At 36.8% G+C, this 20,566-nt stretch overlaps 2 protein-coding genes across 3 annotated transcripts; both read right to left on the reverse strand.

Moving 5' to 3' along the window:
* Positions 1 to 7,269: 7,269 nt before the first annotated feature.
* On the reverse strand, positions 7,270 to 9,088 carry foxi3a (forkhead box I3a). Its single transcript, XM_057360856.1, is given in 2 exon segments — positions 7,270 to 8,211; positions 8,388 to 9,088. Coding segments are annotated over 2 exon segments (1,065 nt in total). The 5' UTR covers positions 8,941 to 9,088; the 3' UTR covers positions 7,270 to 7,699.
* A 111-nt stretch (positions 9,089 to 9,199) lies between these two features.
* Positions 9,200 to 20,480, reverse strand: lcp2a (lymphocyte cytosolic protein 2a). 2 transcript variants are annotated; one of them, XM_057360852.1, is made up of 21 exons: positions 19,961 to 20,480; positions 19,648 to 19,710; positions 18,837 to 18,883; positions 18,038 to 18,109; positions 17,615 to 17,652; positions 17,490 to 17,536; positions 14,176 to 14,353; positions 13,947 to 14,044; positions 13,801 to 13,846; positions 13,620 to 13,685; positions 13,469 to 13,491; positions 13,123 to 13,142; positions 12,832 to 12,957; positions 12,713 to 12,734; positions 12,577 to 12,589; positions 12,393 to 12,486; positions 12,101 to 12,141; positions 11,930 to 12,000; positions 11,586 to 11,660; positions 11,256 to 11,405; positions 9,200 to 11,135 (listed from the first exon to the last, which is right to left on the reverse strand). In XM_057360852.1, exons 1-21 carry the CDS (start codon positions 20,093 to 20,095, stop codon positions 11,010 to 11,012), a joined length of 1,551 nt encoding a protein of 516 aa, XP_057216835.1. In that variant the 5' UTR covers positions 20,096 to 20,480; the 3' UTR covers positions 9,200 to 11,009. The 2 variants fall into 2 exon arrangements, with proteins under 2 accessions (XP_057216835.1, XP_057216834.1); XM_057360851.1 differs by having other exon boundaries at positions 12,832 to 12,960; positions 19,961 to 20,479.
* Between the last annotated feature and the right edge of the window lie 86 nt (positions 20,481 to 20,566).

Below are 20,566 nucleotides of genomic sequence, written 5' to 3' on the forward strand. Positions count from 1 at the left end.
GTGTCCCAGCGGATCTCTGTGTGATATACAGTATGTCTCACCTCCGCTGCTGTCTGTTTGCCCTTGAGTCTCAGTACCTCCTATAGAAGCCAAACGTGGACATGTAAGGGATAATCCACAGGTTGTTATCGCAGAAATAAGCCCCGACAGTATAAATAACGAATAAATGTAATAATATGAAAATAAATAAAGGAATGAATGGTTTGATAAAACAAAATAATTCGTTTTAGCTGTTATCGATCTTTGCTTTAACTTTTTTTTTCATTTTTTAAATTGATTTATTATTTTTGTGTCCGTTTTTTATTTATTATTTTTAGATTATTTTATTTATCATTTCCTTTTATTTTTACATGTATTTATTAATAAGTTTATTTATTTTTATATTTATTTATTAACGCATGTGTTTATTTCCACTTTTATTTATTTATTCTTGAATTTATTCTCACTTTTCTGTGTCTTGTATGATAATTAGATGGGTTGGTCTTGCCTACTATTGGTTCACCGTAGCCTGAAGCGTTTGATAGATTACTCTTGACTTGATTGGAGTAACGTCACGTGACGTAACTCACTGATCGTTTGCTTCGTGTATAACGTTAAGTAACTAATGGCGGGCGCACAATTAGCCAGAGAGTTACGGCATTTAGCCAATGAAGTCGATAACCATGCATCAAATGACTATGTGTCGTTTAGATTAGATGCGTTTATTGATGTTTTATTACAGATTGACAGCGAGATAAATGACGAAGTTCTTCAAAATCTGTGCGAGTCAGTGGGTGCTAAGGTGGTGACCAAGTTCCGGTTACAGGTCCTCCGCCACAGATGTGCACGAACGACCTCAGCAGATTCGTCGATTCTGAAAGCACAAGCCGACTGAATATTAAGATGTCTAATAAACACAGACTTGTTACATGATTTTGGCATTCTTGTAAAGATTGCAAATTATTGGTATGATCGCCCGTAACGTCTGAAGCGAGGTGAAAAAATAAATAAAGCAATTTGACACGGGATTCGAACCCATGCAATAAAGCGAAGCTGCGTGTCACTGCGGTAAAAAATAACACTAAGCTATTTCGCAACGTTAGTTGCCGCGGATCTTTGCAATAAAATCAAGATGTCACACAACAATATGCAGCTGGATGAATCAAGACAATATGCCCGTGTTAACTTGTGACCTCTGTGTTATTTATCTCTTATGAAATGTAGTAGTTTAGAGTACAGTTTAGTAACCACGTCTTTTTAGATGGAATGGTTTCCATTTGATGGCCCCTGTAGTGAAAGAACAATGCTCATTACTACTGTGTTAACTTGTGACTTAAGTTCACTGTCTCAATTCATTGTAATGTTACATTAAATCTTTACGTTTTTTCTAACCGAAAGGCTGCTTATAACTGTCACTTTGACAACGCGTTAGCTTGCGACTTCAGTTCACAAACTCATCTGTGTAGTTAAACCTTATTACATTTTGTGCTTTATGATTTTCACCAGTTGAACTGTAACACCACCATAGCACCCTCTAACTCGCACAGACTTTGAATGTGCTTCAAAGAGGCTAACAACTGAGGAAGAACTTCGTCATTTATCTCGCCGTCAATCTGTAATAAAACATCAATAAACGCATCTAATCTAAATGACACATTGGCTAAATGACGTAACTCTCTAGCTAATTGTGCGCCCGCCATATAGTTAAACGTTATACACGAAGCAAACGATCAGTGAGTGACGTGGCGTGACGTTAGTCCAAAACAAGTCAAGAGTAATCGATCAAAGGCAAGACCAACCATCTAATTATCATACAAGACACAGAAAAGTAAGAATAAATTCAAGAATATATAAATAAAAGTGGAAATAAATACATGCGATAATAAATACATATAAAAATAAAAGGAAATGATAAATAAAATAATCTAAAAATAAATAAAAAATGGACACAAAAAATTATAAATCAATTTAAAAATGATAAAAAAAGTTAAAGCTAAGATCAATAATAGCTAAAACGAATTATTTTGTTTTATCAAACCATTCATTCCTTTATTTATTTTCATATTATTACATTTATTCATTTATATATTAATACATTTATTTATTTATAATTTTTGCAGGTTTAGTCCTCCATACGAAGCGGCATGTCATATACAGTATGTTATTAAAAGACATTTTTATAATTCATTTTTGTGTAATATTAAACTGCCCCTCTCAAAATGATTTGCGGCACCCGGGTTACAGGGTGTTATTAGTTTTGAGCGGTTGCAACCCTTGGAATGTCGCGACTGGCCAATCAGAATCAAGCATTCAAATGAGCCGTGTAATAAAGGGTTTTAATGCACGACGTGGAGGCCAAGAACCACCCGACGCGAAGCGGAAGTGCATTAAAACCCTTTAATAAAATATTTCAAATCAATACGTGTAATTATTTATTCATGTGGAAAGCAGACACATTTGAATGATAATGTAGCCTAGCCGGTTGTTGTTGCAAATATAACCTTTTATTCATCAATCCAAGCTACGTTTATCTGAGGTATCACGGGCTCACGTGACAAACTAGACATCGCTTTATGTTGACGATTTTTTTTGTTTATTATGTCATTAAATGTGTTATGATGAGTGCATGGCTTTCTGATAAACATTTTAACTCACTACGTTTTTTGACAATTATATTATAATATTTAATTATACTATATGTTTTTAAAAATAGGCTAAACATAATTAAACATCAACTAATTTAATGTCTGTGACTGGTTGTAAAACCATCTTATTTTTTGTGTCTTTGTAAACTAATTCAATTTTTAATACATTTCTTGCACATGACAAATTATTACAACCACAATCTGTAATTCAAATAATTCTAAAATGATTTACAGATTTTGTATGGAAAAACAAGTAAAAGTGTGTTGCCTAATCAGATTTAAAGCTACGGAAAGCTTTATTTGTCAGTTTGTCGCATTATTTATCTCTTGGTATGTTCCTTATGTTGTAAACCTGACCATGAATATCATCTCCTCATTAACATCTGTTCAAATGGCATACACCTGTACTTGACTGGGCCATGGGGCATCTTTAATCAGGTTGTCTCAATCTATCTCTCCCCATCAGGCCTTTTATTTACAAACAACACTGGTCTATTGATGTGGCATGTGTCGGTAAACAGCAGGCACACTTACACTGTCGTTGGACAAAAGACAGCTTATCGGAATTTGCACATCTCAGTAGAGCAGCCAGCTCGATGAGGCCAGACAGCATTGAAGCTATTTTGTGTGTGAATGGAGATGAAGGCACTTGTGTATAAAGGCGGGGTGACGTTTTGAAGGTGCAGACCTGTGTTTGTGTGTATATGTGGCACATGCCAGGTTTATCGGAGAATCTGTGATGACCTGGTGATCATGAGGCCTCTGTTGTCATGCACAGACGCCAAGACTGAGATCTCTGTTACTTAAATTTGATTTGAATTAGAAGGACCTCTTGGCAGCACACCTATCATTATTACCACAATTTCACCAACATGGAGGTATCTGTTAATGATGCAAGTTAATTACAACCATTTAGAGTTTTGAATATGACATCACATTATAAAAAATCTGAAAAACGATGTAACAATTCTACTTTCAGTGGTTCACTTTTTAGCCTACTGTAAAAACACTGGAGCATTCTTACAGTATGATATACAATAAGCCACAGGCATATCTGATCTAGATCAGAGCAGCAGAAGACAGCAGCAGCTGAGCAGGCACCTGGCTATAAACACACGGCACACTCTCTGTGTTGTTAGATCCTATCGATTAGATCAAAGTGACACATCTAAATGTAGAGCCAATTTGTTGTGGGGAGACCCTGAATCGTGTGTTTTGACCATAAACACCTGAAGCAGGACCAGAACGCTGGAGGGAAGGGCCTCTGAATGTTACAGACAGGGGATGTTGTATCTCTATATATCAGCGCTGACTGGACTGACTGTGTCCTTCTGTTGTACTCCTGCTAAGGGGCCATACATCTTGACCATTTAGACTTTAACATCGTTGTAAAAAAGGTCATTTACACAAGTACACACAAATAGGCAGCATCATTAGAGTTCATAATAGGGTTATAGCACATACAAATGTAAATGTCACTTAAAAACAAATCAGGAATATTTTCANATCTAGATCAGAGCAGCAGAAGACAGCAGCAGCTGAGCAGGCACCTGGCTATAAACACACGGCACACTCTCTGTGTTGTTAGATCCTATCGATTAGATCAAAGTGACACATCTAAATGTAGAGCCAATTTGTTGTGGGGAGACCCTGAATCGTGTGTTTTGACCATAAACACCTGAAGCAGGACCAGAACGCTGGAGGGAAGGGCCTCTGAATGTTACAGACAGGGGATGTTGTATCTCTATATATCAGCGCTGACTGGACTGACTGTGTCCTTCTGTTGTACTCCTCCTGCTAACATCGTTGTAAAAAAGGTCACTTACACAAGTACACACAAATAGGCGGCATCATTAGAGTTCATAATAGGGTTATAGCACATATGTAAATGTCATTTAAAAACAAATCAGGAATATTTTCATATTTAGGAAAAAATTATAGAATTTTATGTAGAAAGAAAAAGTGTAGTTTGTTGCCAAAAAGGGGAAAACATAAAATAAACACTGAAAAATGAATTTGACTGATAGCATTATTTGATCATTTTTTAAAATAAACTTTTTGTATATATTGTGATAATATCATTACAGTGAATTTGTTTGGTAGATTTGTTTGGTAGATAACCGTTAAGTAATCATCTTCATTAAAATTTCATTTTCAGAAAATGTTAACAAGTCCTAGAAAGTCAAACTTTTAATTATACTGTACGTACATGCTCATTTAATGTGTATGAAACTATATTTTTCAGGCTAGGTAGATTTAATGTTAAATCATAATTTTACATGTTTATAGTTATATTTATATTTACCAAACATAATATGGAATATAATAATAATATGGGATTTGCCTCTAATGCTAATGCAGTGTGGAAAACAGCTGACTAATTTTTCTCTTATCATAAAGATCTGACTGTTTTACATCACTGTTATATTTTACCCTTACCTACACATTCCCCATCCAAATGAGACATGGGCATCAATGCACGTGGCCGTTTCCTTATGTTCGGTCACATGGACACCGGTTGAATAATAATTCCCACGCTGAGTAATTATCATTTCTGACTCCTCCAAAAAACTCCTCATTTGACTACATCTATGAACAGTTAATACATTAAGGTGTTGAGACACATTAATGGCAAGAAGGCCGTATGGAACAGAGCACTTAAATTTCAACTTGTCCTCAATTTACTATTCAAAGTCTTAAACATGCACTTTCGAAAGTATCACTTAGCAGTACGTTTTCTATATCATCTTTATTGTTTTTAGTAGATGTTCATGTGAATGTCAGTCAGTAGATTCACTACCTCAGTGAGTAAAGGAGTCAGATTGCACAATTTAACGTATAATAAAATGGAACTAGGCACAATTCCCCATCCCATGAATCCCAAATACATAAAAAACAAAGAAAACAATTTTTTTGTTAATAAACATTTTCCTGATTAATTTTAAGCTCCAAAATATTTTATTGGGTAGAAATGTTGAGGTTTTGTGAGTGGGGCCTTTGAATATTGTTGAATACAATGGGGGGTCATGGAGTCAAAGGATTGCTTTGCAATGCAGTTGTCCCAAGCCAAAATATTAGCAAAACACTTTTATTTTCGCAATAACTCAAAATGTTAATATCATTTTAAAATTCTTATTTGATGTCACCAAAAAAAGAAGTCTGGATTGTAGATCACTACCTCTAGTTCAGATCCTTCGTAATCTTACAAGGAATATTTTCTTTCATCTGATTAGCTGTTCGCAACCACAGAGAACGACTTTGACACCCTGAGGAACAAGTTTCGTTTCATATATCGTTTTTTTTTCTTTTTTGCACCTTGTGCTGTCAAACCAGTGTTTGTTGTTTAACGGTTTCTTTAGCTGTATTCCTGCATCACCTTTCCTTTACTGTGGGTCAGTGGCTATAATAACAATCAGCGGGTAATTTTGACAACTCAGGTGACAGTCATTTCTCTCGCTCTCTTAGTTTATAAGAATTCTTGTCATTTCACGCATGAGCTGATTGTGTTTGTTGTTCCATTTGCTCCCTTTTCTCCCCTTTTTCGAGGATCAGTCTTAACTCTGTAATTACATCTTGTTCTTTCCCAGCTAGTTCTCTGCTAGCTTTTAAGGTGTGTTGTTCAACGGTTCCTCTTGAAGTTCTCTCTCCCCACTTCACTTCTTGTGTGGGATGGATCACTGACTGTTTTGACAGATAGCAGGCAGTTTCGACTTAACAGAGCTGCACGCGTTGACATTCACATCTTGATAACTACTAAATGATAAACCGGGCTGAGATATGCATGAAAGTGTTGTGCTACATTTGCATCTCTGTTGTCATTGTAAAAATGAGAACTTTAAAACTTGTGTTTATTTCCACGATTTTATGGCTTTAATTTACCTTAGAGTTAAGATCTTTGTTTTAAAATGTGTTTTATAATTTGATTTTGAACTCTACACTGTAAATGCATGGGACAAACCCAACCGGCGGGTTAAAGGAACAGTTCACCCAAAAACAAAAATTCTGTCATCATTTACTCACCCTCAAGTTGTTCCAAATCTGTATAAATTTATTTGTTCTGATGAAGACAGAAAAATATATTTAGAAAAATGCTTAAAACCAAACAGATATTGGACCCCATTGACTTCCATAGTAGTCCAATGCTTTCAATGCTTTATAAATTTATAATTTGTTTTTTTGAACACAAAAGAAGATATTTTGAAGAATGTAGGAAAGCAAACTGTTCTGGAGCACTTTTGACTACCATTGTCATTTTTCCTATGGTAGTCAATGGAGGCCAAGAACTGTTTGGTTACAAGCATTTTTCCAAATATCCTTCTCTGTGTTCATCAGAACAAAAAAAAATTATACAGATTTGGAACAACTCAAGGGTGAGTAAACAATGACAGAATTTTAATTTTTTGGTGAACTGTCCCTTTAAATCAACCCAGAAAATGTTCATATTTGACCCAACAATGGGTTTATGCAAGCCAGCATGGGTTAATTTAATTCCCAAAAGTTGGGTTTACAACTTATTGCCCTAACCATTGGTTAAAAATAACCCTGCATTATTTAATTGGTAAATTACGGTAAAATTGTTTCACAATATACAGAATTACCAATGTAATGTAAATTTACTATAAAATGATAAACGCAATAAGGGGTCAAAAAAATTTAAAGATGCAGTTTTATTTTCGCAAATACATTATATATTACAGACACAAAATATATACAAATACAAAATATAAACAATGGACAAAAAGATACAAATTCATACTTATGACAAAAGTCAGTGCGTTTCTTTTTACGTTCAGATTCATTCAACTTTTAGTTTGGAAATGTTTTGCAAAAAATGCACAGCAAACGAGACTGGGAGATTTTCTGGGATCGTTGTTTTTCAGCTGCACCGAGAAAGTCAAGAGTCAGCAAGTGAGCCTGAGAGCCACAACTGTATAACAGAGGATAACCTTCTCCACATCCACTCAGATCTGCACCGCACTGCTGTGGGGATTTGACTCAGCTGCTCGCCCAAGTGACTGCACCCACAGTTCATGCCCGACAGCATTTTGCCTTGTGTCCACCAGAGCATTTAAGCACTACACCTCTGTTCCCTCTCTCGCATACAGCAAGTCAGTCGAGCCCATCATGGGATAGGCCTGACTGGTGAACTGGTTGAGAATGGAGTCACTATAGCTATCTGAGTACTGAGTGGGCGAGGAGGAGATGTTGGATTGAAGAGGGGGAGGGATATGGGTGTCCCACCGTGGCACGGTTGCGTTTGGAGAGTATGACCCGTAGACCCCTGTTGGAGAAGCTCTGTGGCTTCCATCCAAAAGCGGGAGGAGAGTGTCTCTACCGGAGCCTGAAACCACATCCCCCATCTGAGTTATGAAACCATTGAGACAAGGAGTTGAGCTTGTGGTGACGGGAGAGTTTCCTCTTTCTGATGCGTCATCTTTGGGACTGTTGAGATCAGAGTCTGTTCCGGAATAGCACTTTCCTTCATCTTCGGCCAGAGAGTCAGACTTTCTCTTCCTCTTGCGACGGAAGTTGCCATTATCGAACATTTTTTCACAGTTAGGGTCGAGCGTCCAATAGTTACCTTTGCCTGCAGAAATAAAGCAAAAGACATTTTTAAGTAATTTGTTAATTCTGCTAAATCTAAAATTTTTCGTTTTAAAGTTTCTATTTTTAAGAAAAAATTAGCATTTTAATATAGAAATGAGAAAGTATGGGTCAAAATGATCTAAAACCCCACAAAAAGAACTTTAAATGTGTTCTTACCTGGATCGCTGTCATCTCTGGGCACCTTCATGAAGCAGTCGTTGAGCGAGAGGTTATGTCGGATTGAGTTCTGCCAGCTGGCTTTGCTCTTGTTGTAGAAGGGGAAGTTTTCGGCCACTTATTGGTAGATCTGACTGAGAGTGAGACGACGGTTCGGGGCTCCGTGTATTGCCATCGCAATAAGTGCTGAATACGAATAGGGAGGCCTGACCAGTTTCATCAGGTCTTCTTGGGAAGGCATTGAAAACCATCCAAAGCCGCTATCATTCCCTCCGAGTTTTCCTGTGGCTAAATAAGGCTTTGTCATATTGTAATGCTGAGGCCCTCCGCTAAGACCGGGAGCTGAACTGAGCCCAGGTGCATTGAACCACAGGTAAGGGTTCGAGGCCGGGCTGGCGTAGTCTCCAAAGTCATAAGCCGACGGCAGGGTTTGCTGTGGACTCGGCAACGGTTGAGCACTGTAGAAGCTGTCGCTGTACAGGCTGTACTCCTGAGATTCCTGCCCCATGTTGTGGAACTGGGGTGAAAGGGCTTGGGGTACAAATGACGTCATGGTGTCCGTTTTTCTTCTCTCAGCAGTATGGAGAAAACACCTTGTGTCGTTCTGTGTCTATGTCTGACACAGGTAGATGGGTCAGGTGCATCACAACCTGACACCTGTTTCACCTGAAGAATTTATACAAGTTTTGGAACACCCTCTCTGCCCTGATTGGCTGCTACTGTCACACCTTAGCCCTCATTTGTTTGGGGGTAGAATGGCCCCTCTGGGGAGGGGGATAGTTTCATGAGTGAAGATGGATTAATTTGAATAAATTCATAGGGAGGATATACATATTATATTACATTTAACCTGAAATAAAAACCATAACCGTTTAATGTATTTACATTATACATATAGTCAATGTGAAACAATTGGTCATGCTTTTACCTAAATTTACCCAAATCCACAATATCCTATTTTGCACTTAAAAGTTTTAACTTGAGCAATTTTTTAACTTATGCATTTCAAAAGCACATTCCCCTCAAGAAATGCACCATAGTTGTATTAACGTGTAGGCTATAAATCACTTTTTACTTAGTTTTACTGTGTTTTACCATATCATGGTTACGCTATGGTCATTGTAGTGAGACCATTGTAAATTTTTGGTTACTTTGGGAAGAAACGTTAAACTATGGTTACTAGTAGTAAAGTCGTTAATTTTCATGTTATTCAATGAAAAGGCTAACGTGAAGGAAGCCAACAAGTGTTATCAACGTGGTAGATGTGGTATTATAAACCACATAACCTGTTGCATGTGTGTAATATGAAAGACACTTTTAATTCATTTGTTGTACGTTTTTATAATTTGCTCATTTTAAAATCACTTAAAACAATCGGAGACGCGCCCCTGCACCGCCATTTCAAGGGAGATAATATGAATTAAATTCGACAATTTACAATGCGCACGAGCACCACCCATCTCAGCACGCGCCAGAGATTCACCTGTTGTCTCGAGGGCGTGGGCTGTTTAAGTTCCGTTAGCTCATGGACGGTATAACTTTGTAATTTGAGTTCATTGTTTCTAAAGCATGGCGTCTAATGTTTGAAAGTGGTGATACACCAATTTTATTTTTATAATTTACCATTGTCTTATAATTGCAGTGGAAAGTCGTATAATATCGGTCTACTCATTAACATGAAAGAGTGAGAGAGTTAAAATACAAAGTAAAAAAAACATTACACAGACATTTATAATAATGTCCTTGTTTTAAAATAGGTTTATTTCTATGTGTTGCCTCAGAGCAATCTGGAAACTGGCAAGAAAACTGTGTGCGTGCTCTTGCAGTATCGATCATAACTGAAACTGATGTCCTCAGGGTATCTGTGCAATCTGCTAACGTGCTTTTAATGGGGTTTTTTATGTTTGACAAAGTGTAACACAACAAGATTTCGTTTTCCAAGAACAGGCCATCATGTAATCGGGATTATGATTATAGCTTTGACGTCCTATGCCAAATCATGCCAGTCATGTAACTGAATCTCCTTTGTACACCATTATGTTGTAAGCATGCACGATGACAGTTTGATTGTCGTGAATGCATTAAGGGGAAACGTTGACCTGCGTTTTCCCTTTAGAGAGTGAGAAATCCTCGCACGCGCAGGTTAACAGAAAGATTCAATGGGTGAACACACTAGTTTAGTTTGCGTTGCCAGTGCTGACAGTTGTGCAATGTAATCCTAATATTTATTTAAAGATTAATATTAACGGAAAAGACACAGGAATCCTAAATAGTTGGCTAGCGTGTTCGTGAATTATTAACACAATACCCTAATCTTTATTGCCTTGTAAATAAATTGCAGATTTGCAGTGCAGCTTCACGATATTATCGCAAAACAAACGGTCACTTTTAATAGAAAACAATAGAACAATTAAAAGAAAAGAAAAAACCCTAAACCAGATCAGAGCTCGATTTACTTAAGTTTGTTTATAATATTAACATTGAAGGAACACGTAAAAAAAGTAGTTACTGTTTTCCCCATCATTTTCAGCCATTGAAAAAACATCCATAAAAAGATCTAGGGCTAGCTATAATTTGCTGCAGTCCTGCGTTGGGATGAGAAACTAATCCCTGGGTAAATATTTAACGTCCAGCTGGATACATCAGAGCACATTGCTTCTGTTGACTTGATTCTCTGTTTTTAGCATCAATAAGGAGGAGTGGCATCTGTCTGTGTTGATTGATAATGTCGCTGACCCTCTCAAAAGCCTGCCAATGAAAAGAATGACAAAATGTTGTACTTTTTTGTGTTAACACTTTAATATAATAATATTAATATATCAAATTATTTTGATCCAATATAAAAACACAGGTGCTTGTGTAGCCTACCTCTGTGGATTTTAGACCAGTGCCAAGTATAAAGCCATCCGGCTTTCTGCGGATCTGAATGTTGTAAACTTTATCCTGGTAAAGTACCACGAGCGTGTAGGGCTGGTTAGAGGAACGATTCGAGCTGTCTCGCACCAGGAACGTCCCATCCTAACAGAAGGCAAATATCAATAGGATATGTGTTATGCATTTGCTGATAGAGACCAAAAATAACATTTTAATTTCATAAATGATCGTTTGTTTTCAAATGTGCATTCTTAAATATGAATGCAGATTTGATTTGCCATACGCAGAGCAGATGTGGTTTATTTGATGTCACAATGATCTCACCGTGTTCACTCTTCTCAGACATCTCTCTGCATCAACGCGAGTGATCTGTCCCACATACCATGACGGATCCATATCCTACATAGAGAAATTCACAATGTGAAATGCAATTTGTGTTTTAATTTAAAATTGTCTGAAAAAATCACATAAAGCATGAAAATGATTATTATTTCTTACATCTGTCCAAATATGAGACCTAATAAAGAATTCATTAAAGCTTTTTTACACTACAGTCACCAGTTTAGGGTAATTTTTAGTGCCACTTTAAAGGAAATGCGATACAACGTCGCCATCTGCTGGTTGACATGTGTTGGTGCATTTAGTTCAGTGCAAGTATTTTAACACACCTGTTTGACCCCCATGTCAGACTGCGGCGGTGGTACTGCTACTCTTGCACTGTTCCGGTGAGCACTCATTGCTTTCATTAAACAAAACGAAATTTGTTTAATTATTTTTTAATAAATCTATATAGGAATATGTTCAAACTTGTACATTTAGCACAGGCAATTGATTCTCACCCTCTTGTAGTTTTGCCGGTAGCGATCGACTGGGACTAACACTGTTTAAACATGAGAGAAATATAGAAACATGAAACTATGTGCACCTTAACTAAAATCGTTCATATATATATATATATATATATACAGTATATATATAAAATATTTGAAGCAATAGAAAGGTGAAATATGAACATATGTACAGTGTAACTTTACCCAAGAATCTAACAGAAAGTTTTAGCAAAAGCGATTTACAGGGCAGAGCAAAAATAGTCCAACAGTCCATGTTTTTATAAGATATCTAAATACATGCCTGTCTCTTTGAAAAGACTGTCTGTGTGTTCCTGGCGGCCTTGGTGATGGATTTCTGGAGTGCATTGGAAATGTGTTGGAGGTCTGCCTGGCAGCTGTATAAATAAATAAAAATAAAAATAAAGATTTTTGTGAATATATACGTTAAAAATATTTCAGAAAATAAGATAAAGAAAAATACTTACTGTCATCATGAAACTGTTGAAGAGAGAAAAAAGTCAAATAAACTCTCATGTCATTGCCAATATTATCAACCACTGAGTAATGTTAAATAATTTGGTTACATCATGACATACATTTCCATTAGCTTAGTGTGATTACCTCAGTTCTGCAGTCAAGGTGTCTGTCAGGAAAAAAACAGTATATAATTCTGCATTACTGCATGCTCAATCAATGCGCTGTGCCATGTGTCAGATTATTCAAATTCAAACGACCCAGACCTGTCTTGAGAGTATCCCGGAGTGACGGATGAAGCGCTCCTTCGCACTCCGGATGGAGGGAGTGATGGTTTGGGAATTCTCATCGGGTCTCCTGGCATCTCCATTGCAGGTCTGTGAGGAACAGCGCTGCTAATACAGAATTAGAACATCGTCAGGTGTTTGTCTTAAATGAGTCTATAGGACATATTTCAGATTTTTCAGATTTACAGATACTGTATATCTTGCATAAAGAATATTTGATTTGTGATTAAAAAAGGCCAGAAAGAGATACTTATGCTTAAATATTCTTACCTTCTTATTGGTTGGGCTGCCTGTAGGAAAAAAGTATTTAAAAGACAAAATCAACATATTACATTTTCTACAGCTAGGTCAATAAAAACTGACATTATATTGTTTTAGGAAACACAACGCAACCCTACCATGAAAATATATAGTTTTAAAACGGTGTGTCAAGCATACAGGTGCCTTAAAGGACTTAAGCATTTAGCACAGATGTTTACCAAAATAACCAACCAAAGTGCTTTTTTTAAATTGTGTTGTGCTTTTTAGGTAAATTCTCAAAGTGACAAAAAAATAGAAAAACTGCTCAATCACATTGCAGCAACAAATTTATTGAGGTAGGAGAAAATAAGCTTACTCTGTCCAGAGAACTACTGCCACCTATAAACACACATAACAGTTTTAAAACAGAAGTTGAGTATTAAATGAATCATGAACTTGAAATGGTACAACAAATAAAGCAAAAGAAAAAATGATTAGGACATAAACGACAAAACTGAACAACGCACCTACTACAGGAGGAGGGTGAGCTCTGTCCTTAGCTCCTGGTTTAGTACTGCGGTCCACTGTGGGTGCTAAAAGAGCAAGACACAAAAGAGAAGATATACTGTATAAAGCAAAACATATAAATGAAGTGAACAACACAAACACACTGTTTGTCTTTCACTGTCAACACAAACACTCACGTACCAGGGGGCCTTTTTGGTGACCGTTCTTCTCTTGCAGGTAGTCTGACCTACCAAATACATAATTGCAGCTCATGTCATAGAAAACTCAAAAAATGACAGTTAGAGATTAAGCGCGACACATACTGTTTGAAAATATGGAGAACTCACAATTGGCCGATCCACAGGAGGAAGAGAGGGGCCAGGTCCAGGGCGCTCTGGAGGCACAGGTGGATGCGTCCTGCCAGCCCCACGATTACGATTGTTATCTGGTAAAACAAGAATTCAATACATCACATCTACTTTAGAAAGAGTATAGGTCAAGAAATATCATAAAACCTGGACTGTATTTTGCAATGGCAACACAGTAAAGGACAAAATACCGCATTGATCTTCTTACCAATATAATCACTGTTTCCTATGGATTTAGCAGGAAGAATATGGGGGCTGTTATCCGGGGGTTCACTCGGTGGGGGCTCATATTCACCGTCTGATGCCTCTTCAGGGGCCTCATAATCTCCACCACTGGCTTCACCTTCACTATTTGAATTGGGATCCTCGTAATCGTCCTCACTCTCCTTCACAACAAACAACACAGCCAATCAGATTTGACATTGGACACTTGAAAACAGTTATTAATTACGTAATGGATCATGTTGTTATTGCAGAATAAAGCCAGATGTGAAGCGGAGGGTCTTGTCTCATACTGAATGGGTTTATTTCTCGATAACAACCAGCTGGGTGTGCATAATTATGCTTAGTACAATTGAACATAATATTAGTTTTGGGTTTAAGGCAAGATAGTTCAAACGAAACGAACACGATATTTGATTTAACGTAGTGTCTAATTTTTAGTGTCTTGTTGGCAGATACTATTTACACTAGCTCCGCCCACCAATATGTGATTGGAATAGAGAAAGTGTAATATTGACGCTATTTCAAACAGCTACTCTAGTGGCATGAAGTGTAAAGTCTTTTTTATTACTTTACAGATCATAAAGGCATTTGTTTTCAATAAAATTGATTTAAGACTTAAAATTCATTTTTATTCATAAACTTAAACTAAGTTTAGGGTAAGGTTAGGGGTAGGTATAGGTCTTTAACATCTCAATAAGTTGCCATCATTTTAATAATTTTTAACTCAACTCAACTTTATTTATATAGCCCTTTTCACAATTTTCATTATTAAAAAGCAGCTGTACATGAGAAATATTGTTAACAATTAAAGTTATACCTGTAAAAACAAGAAAAAGGTGAAAACACAGAAGACAGACACATCCAAATACAAAACACTCCACACACACAATATGCACATGTACTAACACACATAGACATAGACACACACACGGACGCGCAGACACACGGACTCGTACGCCAGCACACACACACACACACACACACACACACACACACACACACACACACACACACACACACACACACACACACAGGCTTTGGTTGACTATCCCCGTGGGGACAGTCCATAGGCGTAATGTTTTTATACTGTACAAACTGTATATTCTATCCCCTATCCCTAACCCTATCCCTAAACCTAAAGATCATAGAACACTTTTTGCATTTTTAGATTTGTAAAAAATATTGTTCTGTACAATTTATTAGCTTTTTTGCCCCTGGGGACCTCAATTTTGGTCCCCACGGTGACACGAGTCCCCATGTGTTGGTGTGTATTCAGGTTTAGGTCCCCACCGGGATATACAAACATGAACACACACACACACACACACACACACACACACACACACCACACAGCACACACACACACACACATGCACAACACACACACACACACGCTCAGTGAGAGCACACATTTAGGATAAAGGAGAGAGAAGCACAGGTCAAATATAACAGACTATAAATTCCTATATGCAATATTAATTAAGTAAAACTTTAAAATTCTAAAGCAGCCCCCCGGCCAGGCAAATAGTGCAAAACAGTATGCAAACCGTGGTGAGGAACCCAAAACTCCAATCTCCTGTTTCTCAGGAGAACCCAGGCCCAACCAGGGGATTCCAGTTCCCCTCTGGCAAAAGCTGCTGCCTCTGCACAAGCTCGACAGTGCTTGCACAACAAGGCTAAATAAAAATAAATAAACTTACTAATAAGGTAAATTATAGTTTTAAGATGATCATTAATAATCTAATAGCATTTAAAAAATTGTAGTGAAGACGTGTCAAGTCACCGCGTCCTTCTTATCCAGCTCTATCATCTCAGCTCTTGTCAGGTCGCCGCTTCACCATCAGGTCTGGGCATGAACTTTATAAATATAAGGATTTACTGTCTGTTATTATTGCATAATGTTTAATGCACAACAATGCTGCGGTGCAAATAGTAACGTTATCTGCCACTATTTATAAGTAAAAACCATCTAACTACTATTTCTACTTAATCCAAAGAAAATAGGCCCTACAGCTTTGGTTAGTGTAAATAGCATATCGCTAAGAATATCGTTTCACTTAGTGTAAACAGAATTTACTACTATTTAAACTTAGTGTAAATAGCCGCTGCCTTGATTTAATCCTTTGTTGAATATAATCTCATTTATGTTATTAAAAGGTCATATTTATATGATTTTGTGTGTAATATTAACTGCACCCGAAAAAATGACTCACAGTATCTGGATGACGTTATTAGTTTTGAGAGGCGGGAAATAATGCTGACCTCACGTCCTCTCGGGAATTCGATAAATCCCAATTCAACCCGGAAGTAACTTCTGGATTTAGTAACATTAAAACATTCATTTTACTAATGATTTAGTAGCATTAAAACATTAGAAGTATCTGCTAATATTAAAAGAGCACCGTTCCTTAAGTTATTTCCGGTTTGAAGTGGGAATTATCGAATTTCCGAGAGCACGTCAACGCAGCATAACTGACCGTGGAATTTCGCAACTGGCCAATCAGAATAATGCATTACAGAGCACTGTGTAATAATATAAAGCACCAGGGGCGTAATTTCCACTGGGGACATGGGGGACATGTTCCCCTCACTTTTCAAAATACCGTTCGTGTTCCCCTCACTTTCAAATTTGTTTGTTATGATTTTTTAACCACACCCGTCATCGCCACGGAGAAGTAACGTTACTAGGACCGAGAGAGAGTCTTCATGTGTCGATGCGCGTGTCGCCTGCACGCTCTAAAAATAGATCACTGAAAGATTGTTTTCAATAACGTGGTTTAGAAATTTGTTTTTACGTGGTCGTTGTTTCGGTTGGCTATGTTAAGTTGTTTCCTTCTTATGTACTTCTATGGGGAAGAAACACATAACGCGTGATTTTTTTTTCGTTGAATAAGGACTCGTTCTTTTAACAGCAGTTAGTGTTTATGACAAGGCTTGACAGAAACGTGGGCTTCCCTGGTCGTTGTTTAGGTACGTTAAACCTTGTTAAGCATTTTAGAAAGTCATCTGGCTCGTCTCCTTCCGACCGCATATTCAGGTTTACAAGCCATGTTTTCCTCCGTTTCTCAATCAATACTCGCATTTCCCCCCTTCATGAACATCAACTTTTGCTACACAATAAAAACACCTTTTGGTTTCATGGTTTAATCAATTTAAACTATCAGAAACAACGCAAAACATAGGTATTTTGAATTTGTGATAGGATTAAAATCAAAAACATTTTCCCCCATTTTGTGTCCCCCCCACTTCTCAAACCGAAGTTACACCCTTGTAAAGCTTATATTAGAGATGACTTACAAACTCTTCAGAATCCCATGCTTGATTCTCGTGGTGTGCATTGCCAACTAAAGGGAGAAAAAAAGACAAGCTTATCAATTACTTGATAAACTCTAATATTAAATCTAATATTATATAATCTGTACCTGGTGGTTGTGGGTAGCTGAGAACTGGTTGTTGCCTACTAAAAAATCAAGATAAAATGTACTTAATAATTATACATTGACGGTAAGTATACTGCGTGGCCAAAAGTATACGAAGACCCCTTTTTACTACATTGATTCTAGTTATATAATTAAAAAATGTGTGGTTGCAACTTTTCTTGCAACATTTGGGGAAGGCCCTTTTTCAGTTCAGTTTTGCACAAATTGAAGCCATAAAGGGAAACTGGGATCTGAACCCTATCAAACACTTTTGGAGTAAATTGGAACACAGACTGTGACCTTAGTGTCTGGCCTAATACTGCACTCATGTTCCTGTTTTTCAAGATTTCAAGCAGTTAAAGAAGTTGCGTCCAACTATTTGGTCAACTCTCATGGTATATCACAATATTCACTATGTGCACTTACTTTATTGTTGGAATTGGTGAAAAGAATCTCTTCTTCTCTTTGTTGATTTCTTGACAAATCTTGGTGATTATCCTATAAGTATTATTGAACAATTATTTTAAATGCATCATGTTATTAGTTGGTATAGGTGTTTTAAGAGAAAACACATTTATGTTGATTTATGCGAACACCTTTGCAGCAGTGTGTGATTGATGCTTTATGTAGCTACAACCTGAGACTTCAGCAGAGGCAGGATGTGGTAACCCAACCATAAGTTTCTGTCCCTTTTCTTTGTGTCTAACATTGCTAAAATAAACTAGCAACACTGACCTTACTAAGACATTACAATAAACTCCCACACATCTCAAATATTTTTAAAGGGGGTAGATCAATACAATTTTCAGTAATCATTTAGGTGTGTGGGACTTTCAGCCATTTCACACCTTACATGCCCTACAAAACAGCGTATCATCAAGCGTACAAAACATCATCAAGGCAATAGTTCCTGCCACATCTGCTTCTGGGTTTATCTTTCCTGTGCAGTATTTCCTCCTAAAGTTACTGTGTCATCTGGTGTTTCTACACGTTTCAACCTGCCTTCTACACTTTACATTTGTAGAAAAATAGTTTAAAAAAGGCAGCAAAAGTTTGTTTTTAAATACTGTGCATATAATTAATTATTCTACATTTTAAGCAAAATATTAATTTAACACTGTTTACTTTTGTCCATGTTTTTAAAGTAGGCCTATATTTAATATAGCTCTACCGATCAGGACAAAAAGTAATGACCGATACACAAAATAAACCAAGTAGTACTTACGGTGCATGAAGCTTAGGAAACTTTTGAAGGTCATTTTCGGACATAGTCTACAAAAATAAATGAGAGGAAATCTTTCATTTAAACTAAGTTTAATTTACACAGACAATAAATGTGTCATCATTTAATCTCAATAGGTGTGTGTGTGTGTGTGTGTGTGTGTGTGTGTGTTCATGTTTGTATATCCCGGTGGGGACCTAAACCTGAATACACACCAACACATGGGGACTCGTGTCACCGTGGGGACCAAAATTGAGGTCCCCAGGGGTAAAACAGCTAATAAATTGTACAGAACAATATTTTTTACAAATCTAAAAATGCAAAAAGTGTTCTATGATCTTTAGGTTTAGGGATAGGGTTAGGGATAGGGGATAGAATATACAGTTTGTACAGTATAAAAACATTACGCCTATGGACTGTCCCCACGGGGATAGTCAACCAAAGCCTGTGTGTGTGTGTGTGTGTGTGTGTGTGTGTGTGTGTGAGAGAGAGAGAGAGTTAAATTTGTATTTTTTGTTTACTTCTAATTAAAGTTGAAATAAGATCAAACATTTCTTGGTAGTTTTAGTTTCTAATAACAGCACTTCCTAAATTCTTGAATTATGGGAAACACCAATGCCACAATGAATCAGACTTGTTTTGTTAGAGGGAGATTTTGTCCTTCAACCCATGACAGAACTGGTGGGGCTAAGTAACACATTTCCAAGACTAGAAATGTGTTGATAAACTCATTAAACAAAATTATGATTTTGTGATCAATCTCAATTTATGAACTGTGAAGTTTCATTGACAAGTATTGTATATGGATACATACCAGAAACCTGTGTCCATTTATTTTATATTGTGTTATGACCTTATCACATCCAGTTAGATTTCTCTGATGAAAATAATAAAGACGAAACATACATATAATTAGGTAACATAAGAAATAATGTTTGTAAGTCATGACGTTCAAGAAGGTATAATAACGAAATCATTCAGTTTTGTTTTTGTCCATAAGGTAGCTTATATAAAGTCATGTCATTAAACACTGTTATTTACTGAGAACTGTTTTACATGAAACTAAACAGCAACAGAACATTTTCAATGAATCATAAACAATCTGATGCACAGTGAAAGCAACTTACTTTCTTCAGAAAGTCTGCTAGTCGATGTGAATCCCAGCTCATGACTTCTGATTTGGATGGAACACTGTCACAACTCATGTTTCCAAATGGACTTGTTTTAATGACGAGTATAAATTTCCAGATATCGTCAAGCATCGAAAGAACTGTCGCCTCTCAGAACAAGGTCACGCTGTGCTAGACATCATGTCCCCTGAGAAATCTCGTTCTGTACTGAAAATCTGATGTTCAGTTTAAAAAGATGCAAATAAAAAAACGCACAAAAAATTAACTAGTTAGTGTATTAATGATGAATAAAAAACAGCCTACAGAGATAAACAATTTGAAAATAAATCAAAAAGAGAAGTCAACATAAACAGATTATTCAAAAGCACTTTTACACAGTTTCAAACTTAGGTAGAAAACAAACGAAAAAAGTTACTCGAAATGTTAACATAACATTTGTTTAAACTAAGAAACCAACACCCCGGATTTGCATTCAGTATGAAAAGAAAGAATGACATCCACTTCTCTATAGACTTCCTGTTAATGTTTAGGGTGACAAACAGGGGAAGTACAGCCCCTGTATGAAAAAAGTTATTATTTGATAACTCATCCACACTCCCTGCA

The sequence above is a fragment of the Triplophysa rosa genome, linkage group LG19 (assembly GCF_024868665.1).
Source record: "Triplophysa rosa linkage group LG19, Trosa_1v2, whole genome shotgun sequence".
Lineage (NCBI taxonomy): Eukaryota > Metazoa > Chordata > Actinopteri > Cypriniformes > Nemacheilidae > Triplophysa > Triplophysa rosa.